Genomic DNA, 24,839 nt, shown 5'->3' with positions numbered 1-24,839 from the left:
TGTTCCCTCTGCAGCTGTACCGGCGGCTCTCCGAGGTGCTGGGGCTGAACGACGAGACCATGGTCCTGAGCGTGTTCATAGGGAAGATGTAAGTGTTCCTGCCCACAGGCACCACGGAGCCCAGGCTGGCTCTGCTGGAACATCTGGCTGGGAAAATGGGAATGTCAGGGAGTGTTGGTCAGTCTGGAATATGGAGAGAAGGACAGGCTTTGCTCAGGGCTTAGGACACAGTACCCAGGGCTGAGTGATCCACTGTGGAGGCACAAAAATAAGGCATGGCAGGAGGAAGGATTGTGTTCCCAGCAAACCCAGAGCCAGGGAGGGGACAGCTCCCAGCACAGCTTCCCTGTCACTCCCCTGCTGGCAGCCACCAGCCAGGAGAGCTCTGTGGGGAGGGAACAACAGCTCCTCCAAAGCCTTTCTTTGCTCTTTGCTCTCAAACCCTTCCCTTCAAACTCTTCCACTCTGCTCAACACCCAATTCGGCCTCTTCTCCAGCCCCAGCCTGGCTTTTTGTGCAGCCTCTGGAGCGTTTGGAACCAATTCAGGAGGTGGCACCCAGTGCCCTGTGCCTGGTGCTGAGCAGCCAAAAGCTCCCACGGCATCGCCCCCGTTTTTACCTGCACGGGGCTTTGCTCATCCCACAAACCCTGGCTGGGCAGCATTCCCAAGGGATGAAATGGCTCTCCAGGAAGAAGCAAGGGCTACTAGAATTCTGCAGCTGACAGTGGATGGTGCAGGTGCAGAATTGCATACGTCTGCATGTAGTCACTGCCGCAGAATTCTCTTACCCTTGCTGCAGAACCCAGCCCTGGAGTGCCCCAGAATTCCAAGGGCCTGGCTATGGGCCAGTGTAGCTTGGGACCCAAGTAGTGAAGATTATCTGAAGGATAATTTTCTAGTCAACCAAATGTAAGTACAGTGATTTTATACCCGTATTTTGTGGCTTGTGATGTCTGTGATTTTGGTGGAGGGTGGAGCTGAGGATTTGGGGAAGCTTTAACTGGAAGAATCCGCTGCCCAGCCATGGAGAATCCGAGCAAACCCCTCTGATCCATCCCTGTCCTCTTCCCTCTTGCAGCATCACCAACCTGAAGTACTGGGGTCGATGTGAGCCCATCACCTCCAAGACGCTGCAGCTGCTCAACGACCTCTCCATTGGATATCCTTTTGGGAAGAGCTGCTGGGTGCACAAGGATGAGGGAAGAGCAGCCCAGATGTTCAGCTGGACCAGGAATGTGTCAAGATTCCTGAGCCCCTTCACCTCCTGGGTAGTGAGAAAAGCAGAGTGTGTTTGCTCCACACCTTGGATTGCAGTGGGTGCTGCAATGTAGATTTTTTTTCTTTAATTTGGAGCATAATTGCTTTGGATTTGACCATCCAGTCCACAGTCTGTCTTCTGGTTTTCCAGAAGTTCCAGACAACACGTTTTTCCTGACAGAGTAAATAAAACTTGGCCACTGCTGGTCTCTACACTTGAGACCTTGGTTGCTCTTTGAAACAAATGGAGGAGAATCCACAGCACATTGAATCCCACAGACACAATCCCCTTCCAGCTTTTCCCTGGAAGTGCTTTGGTAAGGATTTCCTGCTGGCTCTGCTGCTTCCTTAACCCCCCTGCACGTACAGCAGTGTCAGGAAGCTGGTGAAGCTGAGCGCTGTGCAGTTCATGCTGAACAATCACACGGTGAGTCCCTCCTCCTCCTCCTCTCTCCTGCTCCTCCTCTCTCCTCCTCCTCTTCCTCCTCCTCCCCTCTTCTCCTCCTCCTCTCTTCTCCTCCTCCTCTCTTCTCCTCCTCCTCTCTTCTCCTCCTCCTCTCTTCTCCTCCTCCTCTCTTCTCCTCCTCCTCTCTTCTCCTCCTCCTCTCTTCTCCTCCTCCTCTCTTCTCCTCCTCCTCTCTCCTCCTCTCTCCTCCTCCTCTTCCTCCTCCTCCTCCTCTTCCTCCTCCTCCTCCTCTTCCTCCTCCTCCTCCTCTTCCTCCTCCTCCTCCTCTTCTCCTCCTCCTCCTCTTCTCCTCCTCCTCCTCTTCTCCTCCTCCTCCTCTTCTCCTCCTCCTCCTCTTCTCCTCCTCCTCCTCTTCTCCTCCTCCTCCTCTCCTCCTCCTCCTCTTCTCCTCCTCCTCCTCTTCTCCTCCTCCTCCTCCTCCTCCTCCTCCTCCTCCTCTCCCTCCTCCTCTCCCTCCTCCTCTCCCTCCTCCTCTCCCTCCTCTTCCTCCTCTTCCTCCTCCTCCTCTTCCTTCCCAGCAGCCTCTTTTCCTCTGCTTTGTGCAGCTCAGACAATGCCCAGGTGAGATCATGTAACACCTGGACACCCTTTGGGAGTTTTCCTGGCTCCCAGATGCTCCCAAGGTACCGGATGAGCCTCTAGAAAATGTGATTTGTGTTCCATCTCCCTTCAGTTTTGAGGGGCTGTAATTTTGTGGCACTTTTCCTTCCGCCAAGGGCTCATGTGGGAGGTCTCTGCTCTCCACTAAATCCAGATCCATCCCTGGGAGTGTCCAAGGCCAGGTTAGACAGTGATTGGAGCAACCTTCTGATGGAAGTGTCCCTGCCCATGGCAGGGTGTGGAACAAGATGGTCCTTAAGGTCCCTCCAGCCCAAACCATTCCAGGATTCTCTCCAGTGCTGGAGCATCAGGACACCCAGCACCACTCCAGAGGGTTTTCATTGCCTGCTGCAATGAGGGGCTGCATTCCTGGAGTTAGGGGATGTTTTTCAGGCATTCCCACACCCTGCCTTTGGCCCAGAAGCTGAATTCAGTCTGGGATTGCTGTTTCCATGGAGAAGGTGGGCAGAGTAACCAGGGAATCTGCCTGCAGAGAGCTGGTTTGAGGCAGCCTGAAGGGTCCCCTTCAGTGAAGGGGGACATTCCTTCTCTGCTCCAAGGGCAAAGCCAGACTTCCTGGTTCACCTGGGCCTGGGAAATTCCAGCGCTGGGATTTGCTGTTCCCTGTTGCCCTCTGGTGGCCTGTGCTCCAGGATGGCTCCAGGTAACCCTGGATCCTGCTGCTTCCCATCCCTGCACAGCCTGGGATTAGGTGGGAATTGGGATCCTCAGCCCCTGGCACAGGAGCCTGTGCAAGGTGGTGATTCCCAGAATTGTTAGGGCTGGAAAAGCCCTTCAAGATCAAGTCCCACCATCACCCAGCACCACCATGGTCACCACTAACCATGTCCTCAGGTGCCACATCCACACATTTTTTGGACACTTCCAGGCATGGAAACTCCACCACAACCTGTTCCAACAATTTCCAATCCTTTCCATGAAGAATTTTTTCCTGATACCCAACCTAAACCTGCCCTGGTGCCACTGGAGGCTGTTTCCTCTTTAACCCAGCTGTGTTTTCCCTTTCCAGAGTGAGCACTTTTCCTTCCTGGGCATTAACAATCAGTCCAACCTGACGGACATGAGGTGTCGGACGACCTTCTACACTGCACTGGGGCGGCTGCTCATGGTGGATTTAGGTACTGGGGGCTTTTCCTGGGAATCAGAGCAAAATCCTGGGCTCCAGAAGCTCCCTCTGCTGTTGAGGGAGCTGTAAGCCCCACCAGGAAGGGATGCTGGAGTTGGAAAACCCAAATGAGATAAGAAAAAGCAAAGGGAAAGAAGCTCAGGAGAGGGTTTGATGCCACGTTGCTGAGTAAAGGCCACCAAGTCTGGGGCTAAATTTTTCCATCCTGATCTTCCACGTGTTTTCCTGAGGTGGCACAGTTTGTTCTAAGCCATCTGTAGGTCAGATTTTGGCAGTGACAGATCAGTGTCTGGAGACCTCTGGTGTCTCTGGCTCTGTGTGAGTGTCTGGCACAGGCAGAGCTGCAGGACACAGGGATGTGCCGTTTATTTTCTCCTGATTTCCTGGTTTTTTCCCCCTCTCAGGGGAAGATGAGGATCAGTATGAGCAGTTCATGCTTCCCCTCACTGCTGCCTTTGAGACTGTGGCCCAGATGTTCAGCACAAACACCTTCAATGAACAGGAGGCAAAAGTAAGTTGGGTGGGACATTCCCTGTTTTCCATGTTCTCCCTGCTCTTTTCCTTAGGGACCTGGGTGTTTTCAGACAGGCAGGAGAGGGCAGTGACTTGTGCAGAGTGGGAGCTGTTCTCCCCTCTGAAAGACAAGCTGGAATGATGGGAACTTCCCTTCTGGGGGCCAGGGGAGGTGGGAATGGCCTGTATCCCTCGGGATCAGCTGGAGCAGGGAGACTCCCCTGCCAACATTCCTTCTGCTGGGAATGAGCTATCCCAGTGGTGTCCCTGCACTGGCACTGAAGAGGAAGGACTGCCCAGGCTGGGATTGAGCCCCAGCACAGGAAGGAATTGCTGTTGGGATGGGAGGGAGGGAAATGGAGCCAGGCAGGGATTGATCCAACCGTGTATTTTATTTTAACATCTTTCCTTTCTCACTGCAGAGAACTTTGGTAGGTTTGGTGAGAGACTTGAGGGGAATTGCCTTTGCCTTCAATGCCAAGACCAGCTTCATGATGCTGTTTGAGTGGATGTATCCTTCTGTTCCCCAAAACTGGAGCCATCCCATCCCTCAGAGGATGCCTGACTGCATCCAAATGTCCTGTTTTCCCTGTGAAATCCTGCCTGAGGTTTCTCTTCACTTTTGTAGTACTTGGTGTCCTTTCTCTGAGCCCTGAAATAGATTTGACTTGGTCTGTTTGCAACCAAGTGAACCTGAAACCTGCTCTGAGCTGAACTCTTGGGGTTTTTCCGAGTGGACCTGAAGAGATGTGACCTATAAAACACAAAAGCTTTAATGAGCTGCATCCCAGCAGCACCAAAAGCATTTCCTCTTGCTCCCTGGAGCCAGGAGCAGTGGGATCTGTGTCCTTTGGGTGAGGAATCCCTGTCCTTTTGCTGCCCACAGAACACAATGTCAGGCTCCAGACTGGCTGTGCCTGGTGAAGGTCAGGTGTCTGCACTGACAGATCTTTAGGTGTGGCTTCCCTTCCTTTTAGGTTTTGTCTCAGAAAAAATTGTGTGTGCAATTAATTCCTTCAGTGGATTTAGTTTTATTATGCTGATCATTATTTTGCTGTGATAATTATTATTAATCAGGCAGACCCCAGCAAGCAGCATCTCTGTTGAACCCTATAATTAAGCTGCTTTGCAAGGCTGGGGTGCAGCACACAAAACATGCCTTTTGGTAGGAATTTTGCCCTCTTTAAAGCCCAGAATTCCTTAGCTTTGCCCTGGCAGTTACCCATCCTACATGCCAATCCTGCAGCGAGCCATCGAGCTGTGGTACCACGACCCAGCCTGCACCACCCCTGTCCTCAAACTCATGGCTGAGCTGGTCCATAACAGGTATGAGCCTGAGAACTGGCTGGGATTCCATAAATCATGGAATGGGTTGTGTTGGAAGGGGCCTTAAAGCTCATCTCATTCCCTTTGTGTCTGTTTGTTGCTTCCTGTGGGTGTTGCTGCCTTGTTGTGTTTTCTCTATTTCGATCTATTTATGCTCTAAAAGCTGCCAAGGGGACAGGGGGGGAACTGGGATTGTTCCAGCAGGGAAGAAAATCCAGCAGATCAGATGCCACGGCTCCATCAGCCCGAGACACAATCAATAACCACTGGATATTTTCATTTCCAAGGGCAGCACTCGGAGATGGAGGCAGGAAAACGTTGTTTTTAAAACCTGGGTTTCAGATGAATGTTGTTCTCTCTGGCAGCCACTTTGCTTTAGAGCTTCAGCCCTTTTTTGCCAGCAGAGAGGGATCTCTGATGCTGTTGGGATAATTCAGGAGCTGTCTAAGCTGGCACTGGAAGGTTGCCAGGATGATGCTCTGGCTCCCAGCCAGCTGAGCACAACCCTGTGGGAAGGGCTGGCTGTTCCAGGGACACGAGGTTCAGGCACAGGCCTTGCAGAGTTCTTGGGAATCCATCCTGCCAGGATGCATCTTTGCAGTGGGGCACAGTCCCTGCTGGAAATCATCCAGGCATTAATTCCAGAGGTGAACTGAACAGCTTGTTGTGATTCAGTTGTGAGACTGAGTCACTGCAGGGCAAGAAATGCCAAGCTGGGGATTGTTGGTGCTGCCATGAATAGGAGCCAGTCAGGCTGGGCTGCAGGGCCTTCCAAGAGGTTGTGTTTGGGAGCTGTATCCCAGTGACTATTGCCAGGGCAGGATTTCCAGCCTCAAGCCCATAATATTCCTGACATCTGAGAAATACAGGCCCTTTCTTCTGTGACAGCAGAGCTCCATTGTCCCCAAGTGTCCTGCCTGGCTCCAGGATTTCCTGGGAAATTTCCCTAGGAATCAGGGAGCATCCCTGGGAGCCCCAGAACCAGCAGCTCCTGGAGTGGCTGCTCTGGTTTCACTCACAGTTGTGTTTGAGCTGCAGTTTGGAACCCCCAATGGTTTGGGGTGGAAGGGACCTTAAAACCATCCAGTGCCACCCCCTGCCATGGGCAGGGACACCTTCCACTATCCCAGGTGGCTCCAACTTGTCCTGGGATACTCCCAGGGATGGGGCAGCCACGGCTTCTCTGCCCAACCTGTGCCAGGGCCTGCCCACCCTCCCAGCCAGGAATTCCTTCCCAATATCCCATCTATCCCTGCCCTCTGGCAGTGGGAAGCCATTCCCTGTGTCCTGTCCCTCCATCCCTTGTCCCCAAGTGCCTCTCCAGCTCTTGGAGCTCCTTCAGACACTGGAAGGGACACTGAGGTCTCCCTGGATCCTTCTCCAGGCTGGACACCCCCAGCTCTCCCAGCCTGGTCCAGCCCTGTGGGGAGTTCAGTGTGGCTCTAATTATTCCCTGTTTCCCCCAGATCCCAAAGGCTGCAGTTTGATGTGTCCTCTCCCAATGGGATCCTGCTCTTCCGAGAGACCAGTAAAATGATAACAACCTATGGTGAGTGGCACAGGGAGGGGATCCAGCCTTGGGCTGCCCTGGAGTGCCCCACGGCTTGGGAAGGCAGGGCTGGGACACTGCCAGCCCCAAGAGCCAGCCTGGAATGGCAGCAGTGCCAAGTGGCTGGATGCTTGGATACAGGGAGATGATGCTGCTGGAAGTGTGGGATGGGCAGGCAAGGAGGGGGAAACAAGGAAAGGAGTGTCAGACAGGAGCAGGAGCCCAGCTGAGCCCCTGGAGTATCCAGGGTGACTCCATGGAGAACATTCCTGTCCTTGGGCTGTCCTGTTCCCACAGCAAAACTGCACTCAGTTGTGTTCTGTAAAATCCTGGAATGGTTTGGGCTGGAAGGGACCTTAAAGTTCATCCAGTCCCACTCCCTGCCATGGGCAGGGACAACCTTCCACTATCCCAGGTTACTCCAGCCTGGCCTTGGACACTCCCAGGGATGGAGCAGCCATGGAATAACGTGAGCCAGGGCCTCATCACCCTCCCAAGGAGGAATTCCTTCCCAATATCCCATCTAAATTTCCCTTTCAGCTCAGGGCCATTCCCCTTGTCCTGTCACTCCATCCCATGTGAAGATCCCAGTAGATCCCTCACTGGTATTAGGGATCCTTAACCCCCCTCTGGGGGATAAACCTTCGGTGCCTTCAGCCCCTCCTGACACCTCAGCTTCAGTTTTCCTGCACCCTGAGTGGGAAGGGTTTGGATGTGGCTGCTGGAAAACTGACCCCACCTCTGTGCTCACACAGGGAACCGTATCCTGACGCTGGGGGAGGTCCCAAAGGATCAGGTGTATGCCCTGAAGCTCAAGGGGATCTCCATCTGCTTCTCCATGCTGAAGGCAGCGCTGAGCGGGAGCTACGTCAACTTCGGGGTGTTCCGGCTCTACGGGGACGATGCCCTGGACAATGCCCTGCAAACCTTCATCAAACTCCTGCTCTCCATCCCCCACAGCGACCTCCTGGTGAGCTGCACCTGCCACCAGGGGGGCAACACCCAGGGGGAAGCCATTCCCTGTGTCCTGTCCCTCCAAAGCCCCTCTCCATCTTTCTCCCAGCTCTTTTCAGGCATTGGAAAGCCACAATTAGTTCATTCTGGAGCCTCCTCTTCTCCAGGCTGAACATTCCCAATTCTCTCAGCCTTTCTCAGCCTCACAGCAGGGAGGAAGTTCCTCAGCTGCTCAGGATTAGGGTGGTTTTTGCTTTCAGGGCCCCAGGTAAAGGTTGGTGTCCCCTGGGAGCCTTTCCAGCAGCACCCCAACATCCCACCCAGGGAGGGCAGAGCTGGAAGATTAGATGGGAAAGGAGTGCTTGAATCACAGAGAGAAGTGAAGTCGTGCCCCTGGAACAGGCCAGCAGGGAATGGCAGCTCCTGGAATGTGCAGCTGCAGGTGCTGTGTGAAGGCTGTAACCTCACCACCCAAATAATGCCCCTCATTTGAGTTGGAAGGGACCTTAGAAATCATCTTGTTCCACTCCCTGCCATGGGCAGGGACACCTCCCACTATCCCAGGGTGCTCCAGCCTGGCCTTGGACACTCCCAGGGATGGAGCAGCCACAGCTTCTCTGCCCAACCTGTGCCAGGGCCTGCCCACCCTCCCAGGGAGGAATTCCTTCCCACTATCCCATCTATCCCTGCCCTGTGGCAGTGGGAAGCCATTCCCTGTGTCCTGTCCCACTCCAGCTCCCTTGGAGCTCCTCTGTCTGAAAACCACTTCCCTGGAGTGAAGGATTCTGCTTCCCTGTGGGCAGAGATCCCAATGCCCTGGCAGGGACAGACCCTCACTCAGGGTCCTGCCCCCACCCCGCCCTCCTGTGCCAACCATCAGCACAGTCCTGCTTGGCAGAACAACTCCAAGGAGGAACAATTCCAACAATCATTCCAAGAGAGTGGGCAGCACATATTCCTCCCAAGTCGTCTTATTTAGCAGGATCTGAAGGGAGTTGTTCCATCTCTGCCTGCACTCAAGACATTCCTGATTTTAGTGTACCAGTGTCCAACGTGGAATTGTGGATCTCTGGAGCTGGGGACACTTTGGGGACTCCAAAAGGGTCTGGGGCTGTGGTGGAGGTGTTGGATTTTTGGGTGACCTGACACTTGGCACAGACACCTGGAGAGCCAGTCCTGCCTCTGAGTCAGCTGTGGGAAAACAGCAAACAGTGGGAAAGATGATTTGATAGAGCAGAACCTGCTGGATGGAATAGTTTTGTTGGGGGAAGAGGAAATGTGGAAAATCTGTTTGCCCATAAATATGCTGGAAGAGAAATCAGTTTGTTCTTTCCAGGAGATTCAGCACTTTCCAGGTGTTTAATGAAAGGTTGGGACTAAAAGCTTTAACTGATGCTTTCAGGGTGACCATGAGGCCTTAAAACTCTTTCTCCTCTCCTATCCCTGCAGGATTATCCCAAGCTCAGCCAGTCCTACTATTCCTTGCTGGAAGTTCTTACCCAGGACCACATGAACTTTATAGCCAGTCTGGAGCCTCATGTAATCATGTACATTCTCTCTTCCATTTCAGAAGGTCTCACTGCACTAGGTAATTCCTCCTGTCCTCTGTTGTGTTTTCAGGGATTTGATTTGGAAGTGGAGAGGGATTTTGGTGCTTTGAGTGGAGAGTTTCAGGATAATGTACCCTGTGAAAACAGGTGGAGTTTCACCTCTGTTAAAGCTGGAATATTGAGAGAAGGGGTGGAGAGGTTGGACCAGGTGACTCCACCACTGGTCCTTTCCAACCTTAACCTGTCATTATATGGAATCATGGAATGGTTTGAGTTGAAAGGGACCTTAAAGCACATCCAGTGCCACCCCTTGCCATGGGCAGGGACACCTTCCAGTATCCCAGGTTGCTCCAACCTGGCCTTGGACACTCCCAGGGATGGGGCAGCCATGGAATAACCTGAGCCAGGGCCTCATCACCCTCACAGAGAGGAATTCCTTCCCAATATTCCCATCTATCCCCACCCTGTGGCAGTGGAAAGCCATTCCCTGTGTCCTGTCCCTCCAGGCCCCTGTCCAAAGCCCCTCTCCATCTTTCTCCCAGCACTTTTCAGACACTGGAAGGCCACAATTAGTTCACTCTGGAGCCTCCTCTTCTCCAGGCTGAACATTCCCAATTCTCTCATCCTCACAGCAGGGGGGAAGTTCCTCACTGTTCAGGATCAGGGTGGTTTTTGCTTTCAAGGCCCCAGATAAAGGTTGGGGTGCCCTGGGAGCCTTTCCAGCAGCACCCCAACCCCCTGTCCCTGTCCCTGTCCCTGTCCTGCAGACACCATGGTTTGCACAGGCTGCTGCTCCTGCCTGGACCACATTGTCACGTATCTCTTCAAGCAACTGTCGCGCAGCACCAAGAAGAGAACGACCCCCCTGACCCAGGAGAGCGACCGCTTCCTGCACATCATGCAGCAGCACCCCGAGATGATCCAGCAGGTAATTCCCAACCCCTGGAACCTCCCCAGCTCTCTGAGACAGCCTGAATTTTCCCACCATGATGTCACACAGGGCCTGCTTTCTCCCTGCTCTGCAGCCCCAGGTTGTGGAATAAATAGTGGGGGGTTACTGGCATTGCATTTCTCCTACACACTCCTGGTGGGATAGGGGTGGTTCCAAGCCTGTGGTGGTGCCTGTGCAAGGAACACCATTTTGGCATTTCAGATGAGCCAAAAATGAGCTTTTGTGTTGGTTTTTTTTTTAAGAGAAACACACAGTTCTGGTGTTCTCCAGCCTCACTCCCCACTGCTTTTCAAAGTGTCAGCACAACTCCCACGTGGAAACGGGGAATATTGAAATGTGGTTCCACCCTTGCTGGTGGATCAGGTGCCAAGCAAAGCAGGATTTTTGGGGGCTAGAAACTATATTTCCTGAGGCTAAAAACTGCATCTTCCAGCCCAGCTAGGCTTGGTCCAGGCTTTAGCCTAAGGAAGCTGGGGAAGGACAAGAGGAAGCTCCTCAGGGCATTGAAACACCTTGTTCAAGTGAAGATGAGAAAATATTCCCTGCCTGCCTTGGGGCAGGGTGGGATGTGTCAGGAATCGATCCCTCAGCAGCTCTCAGGGAAGTTCTGCAGCAGTTCATGGAGGCTCCAGCTCCTCCTCCTGCCCCATGGTGTGGTGGGTTAATGATTGGACACACAGCATAGTTTGGGTTTGAGGGGACCTTAAAGCTCATCCAGTGCCACCCCTGCCATGGGCAGGGACACCTTCCATGGACCAGGTTGGGACACTTGGACACTTCCAGGGGTGGGGCAGCCACGGCTTCTCTGCCCAAGCTGTGCCAGGGCCTGCCCACCCTCACAGGGAGCAATTCCTTCCCAATGTCCCATCTAACCTGACTGTCTTTCAGTTTTAAGCCATTCCCCCTTGTCCTGTCACTCTCTGCTCTTGCAAAGAGCCTTGAGGGGCCTGTCCCACCCACATTCCATGATTCCCTGGCACTCAGAGCCCTGTGGTGCCTCCAGCTCTGGACCCTCCTGGGTGAGGAGGGAGCAGGGATGGGCAGGGCTGGTTCTAAACCTCATTTCCCTCTCCCAGATGCTCTCCACGGTGCTGAACATCATCATCTTCGAGGACTGCAGGAACCAGTGGTCCATGTCCAGGCCTCTGCTTGGCCTCATCCTGCTCAACGAGAAGGTAAAGGAGCTGTCACAGCCACAGGGCATTCAGGGCTTGGCTGATGCCCCAGGAGCAGATGGTTGGGAAGCCTTGGAGAGCTCATGTGCCAAGGGAAAGGTGTCCAACCTTCCCCTGCACAGCCTTGGAGCTGAGGAATCCACTTCCCTCCCACTCAGAGAACATCAGAAGTCACCTGAGGAGCTGTGACACCTTCCCTCCCTCTTCCCAAGAGCCTGTTGTGTGTGTGCTGCCCCAAAGCTGAGGTCACCTGGGAACTAAGCCATCCTTTTCCTCTCTCCCCAGTATTTCTCTGACCTGAGGAACAGCATAGTGAACAGCCAGCCCCCAGAGAAGCAGCAGGCCATGCACCTCTGCTTCGAGAACCTCATGGAGGGCATCGAGCGCAACCTGCTGACCAAGAACAGGGACAGGTCAGTGTGGGGCTGCATCCTGGAGAGCAAAACACTGCAGCAGCTTCTCCAGGAGATTCCTTCATGGAAAGGGTTGTCCAGGGCACTGGTGGAGCTGCCAGCCCTGGAGGGATTTAACAGATGTGGCACTTGGGGATGTGGTCAGTGGTGGGCTTGGCACTGCTGGGTTGGATTCAGTGAGCTCAGAGGGCTTTTCCAGCCTAAATTCCATGATTCCATTTTAGGGAATCACAGGAGAGTTCTTTTCAGGGCTGCCAGGCAGTGTTTAAATTAATTGGCAGTGGTTAATGATCTTTTTCTCAGCTGGATTAGAATTGTCTGCACTGCTCAGGGTTATTGAGTAGGGCAAACACAGCACCATGAACAGTACAAGACATGCAGAGTGGTTCAGTCTGCAGACAGAAAGAGGGACAGCTTTCCATGTGTCCACCTTGATACCTCCAAACATTTCATCTCTCATTGTTTGATTTTGACCTTTGGGGGACTGTAGGGTCACATCTTTTTAATTCCTCCTTTGCAGGGTAAGTTTTCATTAAATTTTTTAGTGCAGTTTCCTTCTTGATGGTGGAAGGATGGAAATAAGTTGTTATGAAATACTCTGCAGATCTAGGATGAGTAATTAAGCTTCCCAGGAAGTGCTTTAGCATCCAGAGGAGGGCAGGGAAGGTGGGGAAGGGCCTTGAGCAGCTGAGGGTGCTGGAGAAGAGGAGACTGAGGGGAGACCTCATTGCAGGTACAACATCCTCAGGAGGGGCAGGCACTGAGCTCTGCCCTGTGGGACCAGGGACAGCACCCAGGGAATGGCCTGGAGTTGTGTCAGAGGAGTTTTGGGATGGGTATCAGGAAAAGGTTCTTCTCCCAGAGGGTGGTGGACACTGACCAGGCTCCCCAGGGTTTGGGCACAGCCCCGAGGCTGCCAGAGCTCCAGGAGTGTTTGGATGATCCTCTGGGGCACAGGGTGGCATTTTGGGCTGTCTGTGCAGGGCCAGGGGTTGGATGGATGATCCCTGTGGGTCCCTCCCTGCTCATCATTCCCTGATTCTGAGCATCTCAGGGAAAGACTCTTCCCCCAGAGGGTGGTGGGCACTGACCAGGGTTTGGGCACAGCCCCAAGGCTGCCAGAGCTCCAGGAGGGTTTGGATGATCCTCTGGGGCACAGGGTGGCATTTTGGGGCATCTGTGCAGGGCCAGGGGTTGGATGGATGATCCCTGTGGGTCCCTCCCTGCTCTTCCCCCAGAGGGTGGTGGGCACTGACCAGGGTTTGGGCACAGCCCTAAGGCTGCCAGAGCTCCAGGAGTGTTTGGATGATCCTCTGGGGCACAGGGTGGCATTTTGGGCTGTCTGTGCAGGGCCAGGGATTGGATGGATGATCCCTGTGGGTCCCTCCCTGCTCATCATTCCCTGATTCTGAGCATCTCAGGGAAAGACTCTTCCCCCAGAGGGTGGTGGGCACTGACCAGGGTTTGGGCACAGCCCTAAGGCTGCCAGAGCTCCAGGAGGGTTTGGATGATCCTCTGGGGCACAGGGTGGCATTTTGGGCTGTCTGTGCAGGGCCAGGGGTTGGATGGATGATCCCTGTGGGTCCCTCCCTGCTCTTCCCCCAGAGGGTGGTGGGCACTGACCAGGGTTTGGGCACAGCCCTAAGGCTGCCAGAGCTCCAGGAGGGTTTGGATGATCCTCTCAGGGACAGGGTGGGATTGTTGGGTGTCCCTGCAGGGTTGGACTCCCTGATCCTTCCAGCATATCCTGGGATTCTGTGCTTGAGGGAGTCCATAACTGCCCTGCCTTCCCCCAGGTTCACCCAGAACCTCTCGGCGTTCCGGAGGGAGGTCAACGACTCCATGAAGAACTCGACCTACGGCGTGAACAGCAACGACATGATGAGCTGACACCTCCCACCTCCAGCTGTACAGAGCAGCATCTCCTTGGCCTGGCCCAGAGGGGTTCCCATTCCTGATGGAAAGAAAAGAGGCCCTTCCTAATCCCTGCCCTTCCCCAGGGCTGGATTGTGGATCCCCCACGTCCCGAGGGAGGAGGGAGCAGGAGGTTGAGCTCACCTGGGCAGGTGCTTCTGTTTCCGTGGGAAAGGGGGTGGAAGGGCATAATCCAGGTGCAGGAATCCAAGTCTCCCTACCCGAATGTGGAAACGCCAGTGCTCTGCTGCAGCCTGCCTTGTATAAACATGTACATTTTTTCATAACATTTTGAACAAGGTTTATATTGACTCGAGTTTAAAAAAAAACACAGACAAATGAAAAAAAAAAAGAAAGAAAAAACAGACAAAAAACAGACAAAAAACAAATAAAAAACAGACAAAAACAGACAAAAAACAGACAAAAAACAGACAAAAACAGACAAAAACAGACAAAAACAGACAAAAAACAGACAAAAAACAGACAAAAACAGACAAAAAACAGACAAAAAACAGATAAAAAACAAATAAAAAAACAAATAAAAAACAAACAAAAAAAGGAAAAAAAAAAAGAAAAAACACACACACACACACAGAAAAAAACACACAAACAAAACATAAAAAAAACAACAAAAAAGAGTGTGATTGAAATTTTTACAGAGTCCTGGTGCACCAGTGCTGGCGTGAGGGTTTGTATGTGAGTGAGGAAAGTGTGGCCTGAAGCTTTACTGGGCGAGGGGGTGGCTGTGTGAAAGTGCAGAGATCTATTTAGTGACGTAGAGAGAAGCAAGGAAAAAAAATTATAAAAAAAAAACCATGAAAAAAAAGATTAAAAAAAAGAAAAACCCAACAAAAAAAAAAAACAAAACAAAGGCATTGTAAAATTCCAAATGTATATTTTTTCTTATCGAGCCCCTTGAAATCACAATTTTCCCGGTACCGTCTCGCCCTTGTTATTGGGAACTCGAAGCCATGGCGTGACCCTCCCTTCGTGCTTGCTCGTGGGTGTGTCCCCTGTCCCCTGGCAGGGCCCTCCCCTCTCCTCCATCCCCGGTTTTTCCCCTTTCCCCCGGTCTGAGCGGGAGCTCACGGCAGCACAGGGGCCTCAGAGGCTTCATAATAACAAGGTTTGCCCAGCATGAAGTACTGAACACCCCTTGGAAATGATTCCATTTCTTTTCTGAGTCACCATGATAAATGTTTTGGATATAAATTGATAGAAAATTGACTTAACAGAGGAAAGCTGGTGGGGGAGGGAACCTGTTTGCCTTGTATTTTCCCCACTATTGTTGCTGCTAGTCGTGTGCATCCTCTTGCTCAGCTCTACCCACAGACACTCGGTCCTTAGGGCTTCAGTTTCTCTTCCCAGACACCACCACCTACTCTTTAATTTTATTTTCCTCCTTATTTTTTTTGTTTTGTTTTGTTTTGTTTTTAATTTTATTTCGTTTGTTTTCTTTCCTCTGGCGATTGTGTGTTGGGTCCTTTTTCGCGTGAGCAGATGCTGGTTGACTTGTCAGGGTGTTTGCTGCAAACAGTGTAAGCATTGTGACTGCAAATAAAACTTCAATGGTTTCTACTGACACATGGCTGGCTGCACCCCGAGTTCCCTCTGCCCCCCCAAACCTCAGACATGGCCCCCAGACCTCCCTCTGCCCCCCAGACCTCCCTCTGCCCCCCAAAACCTCTCCCTGCCCCCCAAAACCTCCCTCTGCCCCCCCAGACCTCCCTCTGCCCCCCAGACCTCCCTCTGCCCCCCAGACCTCCCTCTGCCCCCCCAAACCTCAGACATGGCCCCCAGACCTCCCTCTGCCCCCCAAAACCTCCCTCTGCCCCCCAGACCTCCCCCAGGCCCCCAGACCTCCCTCTGCCCCCCCAGACCTCCCTCTGCCCCCCAAACCTCACACACGGCCCCCAGACCTCCCTCTGCCCCCCAAACCTCCCACAGAGCCCCAAAACCTCCCTCTGCCCCCCAAAACCTCCCACACGGCCCCCAGACCTCCCTCTGCCCCCCAGACCTCCCTCTGCCCCCCCAGACCTCCCTCTGCCCCCCCAAACCTCACACACGGCCCCCAGACCCCCCTCTGCCCCCCCAAACCTCACACACGGCCCCCAGACCTCCCTCTGCCCCCCCAAACCTCCCACGCGGCCCCCAGACCTCCCTCTGCCCCCCCAAACCTCACACACGGCCCCCAGACCTCCCTCTGCCCCCCAAACCTCACACACGGCCCCCAGACCTCCCCCAGACCTCCCTCTGCCCCCCAGACCTCACACATGGCCCCCAGACCTCCTTCTGCCCCCCCAAACCTCACACACGGCCCCCAGACCTCCCCCAGACCTCCCTCTGCCCCCCAAAACCTCTCCCTGCCCCCCAAAACCTCCCTCTGCCCCCCCAAACCTCACACATGGCCCCCAGACCTCCCCCAGCCCCCCCAGACCTCCCTCTGCCCCCCAAACCTCACACACAGCCCTCAGACCTCCCTCTGCCCCCCCAAACCTCACACATGGCCCCCAGACCTCCCTCTGCTCCCCAAAACCTCCCACACGGCCCCCAGACCTCCCTCTGCTCCCCAAACCTCACACACGGCCCCCAGACCTCCTCCAGCCCCCCCAGACCTCCTTCTGCCCCCCAAACCTCCCACACGGCCCCCAGACCTCCCTCTGCCCCCCAGACCTCACACACGGCCCCCAGACCTCCCTCTGCCCCCCAAAACCTCCCTCTGCCCCCCAAAACCTCCCACACAGCCCCAAAACCTCCCCCTGCCCCCCAAAACCTCCCACACAGCCCTCAGACCTCCCCCTGCCCCCCAAACCTCCCCCTGCCCCCCAAACCTCCCACAGCCCCCAGACCTCCCCCTGCACCCTCTTCTCACCCAAAACCCCAAAGATGTCCCATAGAATCCCAAGATCTGCACCCCAAGTTTTCACCCCAAACCCCAAGATGTCCCACAGAGCCCAAAGATCTTTTTGTGCACCCTGAAATCTTCCCCTGCACCCCAAAATCTCCCCTGAAGCCCCACAACTTCCCCCTGCACTGTTTTCACCCAAAACCCCAAAGATGTTCCATAAAACTCCCAAGAGCTTCCTCTGCACCCCCAATTGTCACCCAAAACCCCAAAGATGTCCCATGGAGCCCCAAGATCTTCCCCAAAACCCCAAGTTTTTACCCAAAACCCCAAAGATGTCCCATAGAACCCCCACATCTTCCTCTGCACCCCAAATTTTCACCCCAAACCCCAAAGATGTCCCATAGAGCCCCAAGATCCTCTCCAGAACACCAAGATCTTCCTCTGCACCCCAAGTTTTGGTTCATTTTGGGGAATATGCTCCCCACACCTACACCCAGGTGGGGGTACAGGGCAGTGGGGGCACCCCCAGCCCCTCGGGGGGGTCCTGGCACTGACACCAACACATTTTAAACGGTTTTAAAAACATTTATTTACAGTCTGAGCAGGAGGAGCAGCAGAGGCAGGTCCAGCCCTGCTGCTCCCCCAGAGTGGGGCTGGGGGCTCCTGCCCCCCCTCCCCTGGGCGCTGGGGGCTTCCTGCCCCTCTCCCCTTGGCACCAGGTGAGTTTGCCCCCCATCCTCACCCCGATTTTGGCTCCTCACCCCCCGGGTTCCTGGCACTGCCATAAACCTCGTTATTCCACCCTTCCCTGTTCCGGGCAATCTCGATGGCAAAAAACTGGATTCTGGTGGCTAAAAAACAGCAGAGGAAAACCCTCCAGCAACAGATCTGTGGGTTCAGCTTCCCCAGAGCCCCCTGCACCCCGTTCCCTGGGCGTTCCCAGCCCCTTTCCCACCGAAGATAGTGTTCTCCTCCGTGTATTCCCGGCGGGAATCCAGGCGGAGCAGAGTCCCGTAGTTGAAATCCTCCACCACCCCCTCGAACTTCAGGCAGAACGGGCGCCACTTCTGGAGGGAGGAGAACACTCTGAGCCCCCCCAGATCCCCAGGGAAAGGGGGATCTGAGTGCTGAACCCCCCCAGTTCCCCACCCACCGCCTTGGCTGGCTCCGATTTCAGATCCTCGGGGTCCAACACGTCGATTTTCAGGTCCCGGAAGGTTTTCCTGAACTCCTCGTAGATCTGGTCATCCACCTTGGTGAGGTTCAGGAATTTGGGGTCCACGGAGGAGATGAGCTGCATGGGGAGGCTGGAGGATGAACTGTGGCCCCCCCAGGAACCCCCCCAGCACTGTCAGCCCCCCAGACTCACGTTGAAGTAGACCTGGGCGTGCTGGTGAGCCTTCATGGCCCAGGCCAGCTCCACGCGGGGCTGCGGAGGCAGGAGAAGGGTCAGGAGGGGCTGTGACTCACAAGGGGGGCAAAACTCCCCTTGGGGGGTCCCTCCTTCCCTTGAGGGGTCCCTCTCCCTCTGTTGGGGCATCCCCTCCCCCTGCTGGGGGTTCCTGTCCTCCCATTCTGGGGGCTTTTCCTCCTCTTGGAGGGTCTCCCCTTGCAGAGGAGAAGCCTGAGATCCCCATTCCAAGGATTGGGAAGCTCCAAGAATGGGACCCACGAATTTGGAACCCTCCCATGCTGGGACCCCCCAGTTTGGAACCCTCCCATGCTGAGACCCCCCTCCCAGGACTGGGACCCTCCAGGACAGGGATCCCCCCCATGCTGGGCCACCCCTTCACTCCCAGCACTGGGACATCCACTGTTTTGGGGCTGGGACCTCTCCTGGACTGGGACCCTCCTGGACTGGGACCCTCCTGGTCTGGGACCCCTCCTGGACTGGGACCCCCCCCATGCTGGGCCACCCCTTCACTCCCAGCACTGGGACATCCACTGGGACATCCACTGTCCCCTCCTGGACTGGGACCCTCCTGGACTGGGACCCCTCCAGGATTGAGACCCCCCCTCCCATGACTGACACCCCCCAATGCTGGGAAACCTCCAGTTCTGGGATCTCCCAATTCTGGGACCTCTTCAATGCTGGGAATCCCCAATTCTGGGATCCCCAAAGCTGGGAACCCCCAGTAAAGGGACCCCCCAATTCTGGGATGCCTCTCCCAGAACAGAGACCTCCCAGAACTTCACCCCCATCCCAGCACTGGGACCCTCCTGGACTGGGACCCCCAGGAATTGGGAACCCCAGTGCTGGAATCCCCCAATCACAGAACCCCAACCTCCATTCCCAGAACAAGGACACTCCCAGGACTGTCACCCCCAGGACAGGGACACCCCCAGGATTGTCACCCCCCCCCAGGACTGTCACCCCGCAGGACAGGGACACCCCCAGGATTGTCACCCCCCCCCAGGACTGTCACACCCCCAGGACTGTCACCCCGCAGGACAGGGACACCCTCAGGACTGTCACCCCCCCCAGGGCAGTGACACCCCCCAGTTCCCCCATCCCCCCAGAACTGTCACCCCCCCCAGGACTGCCACCCCCCCCAGGACTGTCACACCCCCCAGGACTGTCCCCCCCAAACTCACGTCATTCCCAAACGCCTCCGCCGGCAGTGACAGAGCCTGAGCGGCCGCCGCGGCCTCACCGGGACCCTGCGGGGGACAGGGGGACATGGACCCCCAGGGCCACCCCCAGGGCCACCCGTGCCCCCAGCCCCACCAGTGCCCCCCAATCCCCCCAGTGCCCCCCAGTCCCACAAGTGTCCACAGTCCCACCAGTGCCCTCCCAGTCCCCGCAGTGGCCCCCAGTCCCCCCAGTGCCCTTCGTCCCACCAGTGCTCCCCATACCCCCAGTCCCGCCACTCTCCCCAGTGCCCCCCACTCCTACCAGTGCCCTCCCAGTCCCACCAGTGCTCCCAGTCTCCTCAGTCCCACCAGTGCCCTCCCAGTCCCCCCAGTGCCCTTCGTCCCACCAGTGCTCCCCATACCCCCAGTCCCGCCACTCCCCCCAGTGCCCCCCACTCCTACCAGTGCCCTCCCAGTCCCACCAGTGCTCCCAGTCTCCTCAGTCCCACCAGTGCCCTCCCAGTCCCCCCAGTGCCCTTCGTCCCACCAGTGCTCCCCATACCCCCAGTCCCGCCACTCCCCCCAGTGCCCCCCACTCCTACCAGTGCCCTCCCAGTCCCACCAGTGCTCCCAGTCTCCTCAGTCCCACCAGTGCCCTCCCAGTCCCACCAGTGCTCCCAGTCCCATCAGTGCCCCCCAGTCCCCCCAGTCCCACCAGTGCTCCCAGTCACACCAGTGCCCCCCAGTCACACCAGTGCTCCCAGTCCCACCAGTGTCCCCCAGTCCCACCAGTGTCCCCCAGTCCCACCAGTGCCCCCCCCTCTCCCCTCAGTCCCACCAGTGCTCCCAGTCCCGCCGCCGCCATCGCAGCCGCCGGAAGAGGCGGTGCAGCCCCGCCCATGGGAGAAGGGGGGGACAGGGGGGACATTTGGGGACATGGGGGGGACACCAAGGGCATGGGGGGGGCATCTGGGGACGGAGGGGGACACGAGGGGACATGAGGGGGACACGAGGGGACATCTGGGGACATGGGGGGGACATCTGAGGACATGGGGGGGACATCTGGGGACATGGGGGGGACACCAAGGGCATGGGGGGCATCTGGGGACAGGGGGGGACATCGGGAGACGGAGGGGACGGAGGGGACAGAGGGGACTTGGGGGGACACATGGGGGGACGTCGGGGGCCGTGGGGGACATGGCCAGAGGGGACGTGGGACACTGGGGGACAGGAGGGATGGAGGGGACATGGAGGGATATGGGAGGATGGTGGGACAAGTGGGGTGGGGACCCGTGCCAGGGATGGCAGGACACGGTGACCTGTGACACGCTGTGACACGAGCCCCCCCACCTGCCATGCTCATTAACACACCTGGGGTTAATTAACCCCCACAGCTGCTGCTGGCTGAGGGCACGGGGGGTGGGCGGGGGTCCCTCTGCCTCTATAAGTGGCCGGGGGTGGATGGGAGGTCTTGGTGTCTTTGGGGGCTTCTCTTGAGCTTGGAATTCGTTTCAGAGGTTTTTTTTTTAGGGTGAGTGTTTGGGTGTGGGTTGTGGGGAGGGGGTGCTGGGGGGCTCCTACAAACTTGGGGTGCCTTCCTGAGGGGGTCCTCCTAATGCCATGTGCATCCCCCCCCATGCCAGTGTGTCCCTCCCAGGTTGCTGGGGGGTCCTACAGACTTGGGGTGTCCTCCTGAGGGTCCCCACAATGCCATGTGTGGCCGCCCCCTCCCCATGCCACGTGTGTCCCTCCCAGGCTGCTGGGGGGTCCTACAAGCTGGGGGAGCCCTCCTAGGGGTCCCCCCCAATGCCACGTGTGTCCCCCCCAGGCTGTTGGGGGGTCCCCTCAATGCCATGTGTGTGTCCCCCCCCCCCCCGACTGTTGGAGGGTCCTACAAGCTGGGTGTGCCCTCCTGGGGGTCCCCCCAATGCCATGTGTGTGTTCCCCCCTAGGCTGTTGAGGGGGGGGGGTGGTCTTACAAGCTGGGGGTGCCCTCCTGGGGGTCCCCCCAATGCCATGTGTGTCCCCCCAGGCTGAGCCACCCCAGAGCCATGTCCTTCAGTGACAGCGTCAACACCAGGTCGGACAAACCCGTGTCCCTGATTTGGGGTAAGCACAGCGACCCCCCCTGGTGGTCCTGGGGTGACCCCCCTGGTGGTCCTGGGGTGACCCCCCTGGTGGTCCTGGGGTGCCCCCCCTGCCCTGTGCCCCCTCCCCATGGTGTGCCCACCCTTCTGCCCGCAGGGTGTGAGCTGAGCAGGCAGAAGGACTCCTACACCTTCCAGATGCCCGAGGGGTGGAACTGTGAGGAGCAGCTGGCCCTGTGCACGGTGGGTAACCCCCAAAAACCCCGGGGGGATTGGGCTGGGGGTCCTGGGAGGGTCGAGGAGAAGAGATTGTTCTTCTCTCTGCCTGGGGGAGATGGATCAGGATGAATTCCACGTGGGGAAGACCATGTTAGTTGAAGAGGGGGCTGCTGGCACCCTGGTGCTCCTCAGCCCCCCAAATCCTTGGGGGTCCTGGGCAAGGGGTATCTGGATGCTGGGGGGGGGGGTTCTGGGGGGATCTTCTCCTTATCACAGGAGATGGCATGGGATAAATCCCACCTGGTGGAGGTCATGGCTGAGGAGGGGGGAGCCTGTGCCTGTTGGTCCCCAAATCCTCGGGGGTTCTGGGCAAGGGGTACCTGGATGCTGTGAGGGGATTCTGGGGGGATCCTCTCACTGCTCACAGGAGATGGCACAGGATAAATCCCACACAGTGCAGGTCATGGCTGAGCAGGGGGATCTGGTGCCCCAGTGCCCCTTGACCCCCCAAACACTTGGGGTTTCTGGGCAAGGGGTACCTGGATGCTGTGAGGGGGTCCTGGGGACATTTTCTTCTCACTCTCCTTGAGATCTGCCTGGGGGAGACGGCACAGGATGAATTCCACATGGTGGAGGTGATGGCAGAGCAGGGGGATACCCAAACCACGGTGCCCCTCGCCACACTGAAGCCCTCAGTGCTGCCCATGGTGAGTGCCCAGGGGGGGTTATTGCCCCGGGGGAGGGGGCTGCTGCTGCTGCTGCCCCTCCAGGGAGCTGGCACCCCCCTCTTTTGCAGGCCACGCTGGCAGGAGTGGAGCTGACCCCACCTGTGACCTTCCGCCTGAGGGCCGGCTCTGGTCCCGTCTACATCAGTGGGCAGCACCTCTCCAGTGAGTCCTGGGGTCCCCCCTGCCCTCTGACCCCCCTCTCTGGGTGTGGGGGCTCAGCCAGGTTCTCCCACAGTGGTGAACGAGGAGGAGGAGGAGGAAGAAATGGAGGAGGAAGAAGAAGAAGAGGAGTCTCCCAAGAAGTCACCCAAGGGCCAAACCACCCGGAAAGGCAACGCTGCCAAGGTCAGCACTCCCTTGGGTGGGGGTGAGGGGTGCAGAGAGGGGTCCCTGTGCCAGGGGGGAGTGGGGACAGGGACCCCAAACCCCTCTTTGTTAAGGGGATGAGTCATGATCTTCCTCCCTGGGGAGAAAGAGTCCCAGGCTCTGGAGTGAGTCCTCATTTACATCTTTCTCTCTCTCCCCTAGAAGAGGAGGCTGGAGAAGGAGGATGACCTGTGAGTATGATGGAGGGAAAAGCCTGGAGTGGGGGATCCCCACACTGCTGGGACACTAATCCCAGCCCTTCCCTTTTCTCCCAACCAGAAACAAGCCTGACCCTGAGGATCCCCTTCCTGGCAAGGTAGGAGCTGGTTGGGGTGTCCTTCTGCATCCCCCACGCAACTCAAGGAGCAGGAGCTGCTGGGGAGGGGAATATTTGATGGGCAGCAGTGGCTGAACCCAAAAATGGGGGAGAAATTCAAGTCTAGGGGTCTCCACACTCAGCCACTTTCCTGCAGGGACGTGGAGCTGGTCGGAGCAGGAAAGCAGCACCAAAGAAATAACGGGCTCTGTGGCAGAGCCTGACCAGGTATGGAAAGGGATGGGGTGTCCAGGTGTGAGGGTCCCTGTGGGTGCTGTGGATGCCCCAGCTGGGGAGGATCCATCCCAGAGTGGGGCCATCCTGGGATGTACCTGTGCCTCAGCTCCTTTTTCCTTCCCTTCCAGGTGCAGAAGAGCCTGAGAGCAGCTGTTTCTGTGGTGTAATTCCCCAATAAAAGGGTATTTCATGCACTCCTGGCTCCCTGTGCTGAGGATGGGGTGCTGTGGGAGGGTCCCTCCATCCTGGTTAGGGCTGTTGGGGGCTCTGTGCCCACTGCCCTGGCTCTGGTACCTTCTCTGGGGGGCCGGGGCAGCCCCTCCTGCTCGTGGGGTACCAACAAGTGTTGCCTGTGAATAGGAGACAAAGGGGGGGATTAGGGAGCAGCAGGGAGATGATTAGAACCCATTGACCTGCCCTTGGTCTGAGGGGGATTTGTGGAGGGTCTGGAGCCCCTCGGGGGCTGCTGTGGCTCAGATTGGCTGCGAGAGGAGGGGGCTGAGCCCCCCACCAGGGTGGCTTTAGGGCTGCCCCAGGTGTGGGGCAGTTGGGGAGGGGATGTGAGGGTTGGGTGGGGGGTTAATCCCCCTCTGCACCCATCTGGGCTGAGGCTGGGAGGGGAGGGGAGGCCGGGGCTGTCTGTCCTCCAGGGCCACCCGCAGGAGGCTGTGACAGGCACTGCTGTCCCTCCAGCCTTTCCTCGCCCCGCAGGGGCTGTTTGCACAGTCGGGCCCCCCCGGGGCTGTGCTGACAGCTCCGAGGACCCTCTGCCCCCGCCCGGGGGGGGCACGCCGGGGGTGATGATGGCTCCACACCCATCAATCATCCCCCAGGCCCCAGGACTGGGGTGGAAAGGGAGCTCGGAGCTGGGGGCTGCTGTGTTTGTGATTTTTGGGGGACTGCAAGCTGGGCTTTGGGCTGAATTTTTGGCCCCAGGGGGTGTGAAGGCAGCAGGGGGGGGTCTAATTTGAGTCGTTCACGCTGCATTAGCCCCTCACCCCGCGGATGGGGGTGTGGGTACCCTGCTGCCCCCATCCTGCTTTTCCCATGGGTCTGGTACCCCCTGGCACAGACGGGGAAACTGAGGCACAAGCGTGAAGGCAAATAAGTGGTTTGTGGACTTATTGGGGACCCCCCAGGGGTGTTGGACCCCCCTCGAGGGGGTTTATAAGGCACTTAACACCTCCTTGGCCCAGCAAACGGCTCATGGAGGGGCCCACAACCTCTCCAGCCCCGGGGGCCGTGAGAGCTGCTGGGTTAGGGGTGGGCAGAGGGTCCCCAGAGCCCCCCAGCACTGAAGCAGCTTTGGGTGATGCACAGGCCGGGGCTGTGCCTGGCACCTGATGACAGGAGTGTGACAAAAGCATCTGTCCCCAGGGCCTGGTACTCTCTCCATGCCCCAGAGCATCACCCCCTGTCTTGGCATCTCCATGGAGTGGGGGGCGATGGGGCCACTCGAGCAGCAGTGCCCTCCTCCCACCTCCCCCATCCCCGTCTCCATCCCACCCTCCTTCCCCCTCTGCCTCCCGGGAGAGGTCCGGCCCCTCTTCGCGGGGCTCTCCCCCACCTTTAAAGGCTGCCCCTTCCTCCCTCTCCCACCCACCCGTGTCCCACCTCCAGGCCGGGCTCGGGAGGGCACGGCCGGG

General features: G+C 57.0%; 3 protein-coding genes across 4 annotated transcripts in view; 2 read left to right on the top strand and 1 right to left on the bottom strand.

Annotated features, from left to right (window-relative positions):
• Positions 1–14,224, top strand: part of XPO7 (exportin 7) — a 51,791-nt gene extending 37,567 nt beyond the window's left edge. For both annotated transcript variants that reach the window (XM_071579033.1, XM_071579032.1), the window contains exons 15-28: positions 15–88; positions 1,081–1,161; positions 1,623–1,686; positions 3,356–3,464; positions 3,877–3,983; positions 4,408–4,496; positions 5,204–5,311; positions 6,778–6,860; positions 7,616–7,830; positions 9,264–9,402; positions 10,132–10,292; positions 11,393–11,491; positions 11,777–11,904; positions 13,701–14,224. In XM_071579033.1, the coding sequence (XP_071435134.1) occupies positions 15–88; positions 1,081–1,161; positions 1,623–1,686; positions 3,356–3,464; positions 3,877–3,983; positions 4,408–4,496; positions 5,204–5,311; positions 6,778–6,860; positions 7,616–7,830; positions 9,264–9,402; positions 10,132–10,292; positions 11,393–11,491; positions 11,777–11,904; positions 13,701–13,794 (1,551 nt within the window). In that variant the 3' untranslated portion in view covers positions 13,795–14,224. The remainder of the gene's footprint in view (positions 1–14; positions 89–1,080; positions 1,162–1,622; positions 1,687–3,355; positions 3,465–3,876; positions 3,984–4,407; positions 4,497–5,203; positions 5,312–6,777; positions 6,861–7,615; positions 7,831–9,263; positions 9,403–10,131; positions 10,293–11,392; positions 11,492–11,776; positions 11,905–13,700) is intronic.
• Positions 14,225–17,236: 3,012 nt separating this feature from the next.
• Positions 17,237–20,141, bottom strand: PBDC1 (polysaccharide biosynthesis domain containing 1). The gene is made up of 6 exons (XM_071579138.1): positions 20,079–20,141; positions 19,262–19,327; positions 18,036–18,095; positions 17,820–17,960; positions 17,622–17,733; positions 17,237–17,517 (listed from the first exon to the last, which is right to left on the bottom strand). The coding sequence occupies exons 1-6, from the start codon at positions 20,139–20,141 to the stop codon at positions 17,405–17,407; spliced, it is 555 nt and encodes a 184-aa protein (XP_071435239.1). The 3' UTR covers positions 17,237–17,404.
• A 546-nt stretch (positions 20,142–20,687) lies between these two features.
• Positions 20,688–23,385, top strand: NPM2 (nucleophosmin/nucleoplasmin 2). The gene is made up of 10 exons (XM_071579163.1): positions 20,688–20,771; positions 21,273–21,349; positions 21,485–21,570; positions 22,137–22,253; positions 22,343–22,436; positions 22,510–22,619; positions 22,803–22,831; positions 22,920–22,956; positions 23,114–23,184; positions 23,322–23,385. The coding sequence occupies exons 2-9, from the start codon at positions 21,292–21,294 to the stop codon at positions 23,156–23,158; spliced, it is 576 nt and encodes a 191-aa protein (XP_071435264.1). The 5' UTR covers positions 20,688–20,771; positions 21,273–21,291; the 3' UTR covers positions 23,159–23,184; positions 23,322–23,385.
• The last annotated feature ends 1,454 nt before the right edge of the window (positions 23,386–24,839 follow it).

The sequence above is a fragment of the Pithys albifrons genome, chromosome 29, assembly GCF_047495875.1.
Source record: "Pithys albifrons albifrons isolate INPA30051 chromosome 29, PitAlb_v1, whole genome shotgun sequence".
Taxonomy (NCBI): Eukaryota; Metazoa; Chordata; class Aves; order Passeriformes; family Thamnophilidae; genus Pithys; species Pithys albifrons.
This window is presented reverse-complemented; position numbering and strand designations above follow the sequence as displayed.

What these genes read in the sequence shown, in the direction of transcription:
- NPM2 (XM_071579163.1), top strand. Translation starts at nt 21,292, where the DNA reads ATGTCCTTCAGTGACAGCGTCAACACCAGGTCGGACAAACCCGTGTCC. An exon ending in AGCAGCTGGCCCTGTGCACG is followed by an intron (nt 21,571 to 22,136) that starts GTGGGTAACCCC and finishes ACTCTCCTTGAG; the next exon opens with ATCTGCCTGGGGGAGACGGC. An exon ending in AGCCCTCAGTGCTGCCCATG is followed by an intron (nt 22,254 to 22,342) that starts GTGAGTGCCCAG and finishes CCTCTTTTGCAG; the next exon opens with GCCACGCTGGCAGGAGTGGA.
- PBDC1 (XM_071579138.1), bottom strand. Translation starts at nt 20,141, where the DNA reads ATGGGCGGGGCTGCACCGCCTCTTCCGGCGGCTGCGATGGCGGCGGCG. An exon ending in AATCGGAGCCAGCCAAGGCG is followed by an intron (nt 17,734 to 17,819) that starts GTGGGTGGGGAA and finishes TCCTCCCTCCAG; the next exon opens with AAGTGGCGCCCGTTCTGCCT. An exon ending in GGAGGAGAACACTATCTTCG is followed by an intron (nt 17,518 to 17,621) that starts GTGGGAAAGGGG and finishes GCTGTTTTTTAG; the next exon opens with CCACCAGAATCCAGTTTTTT.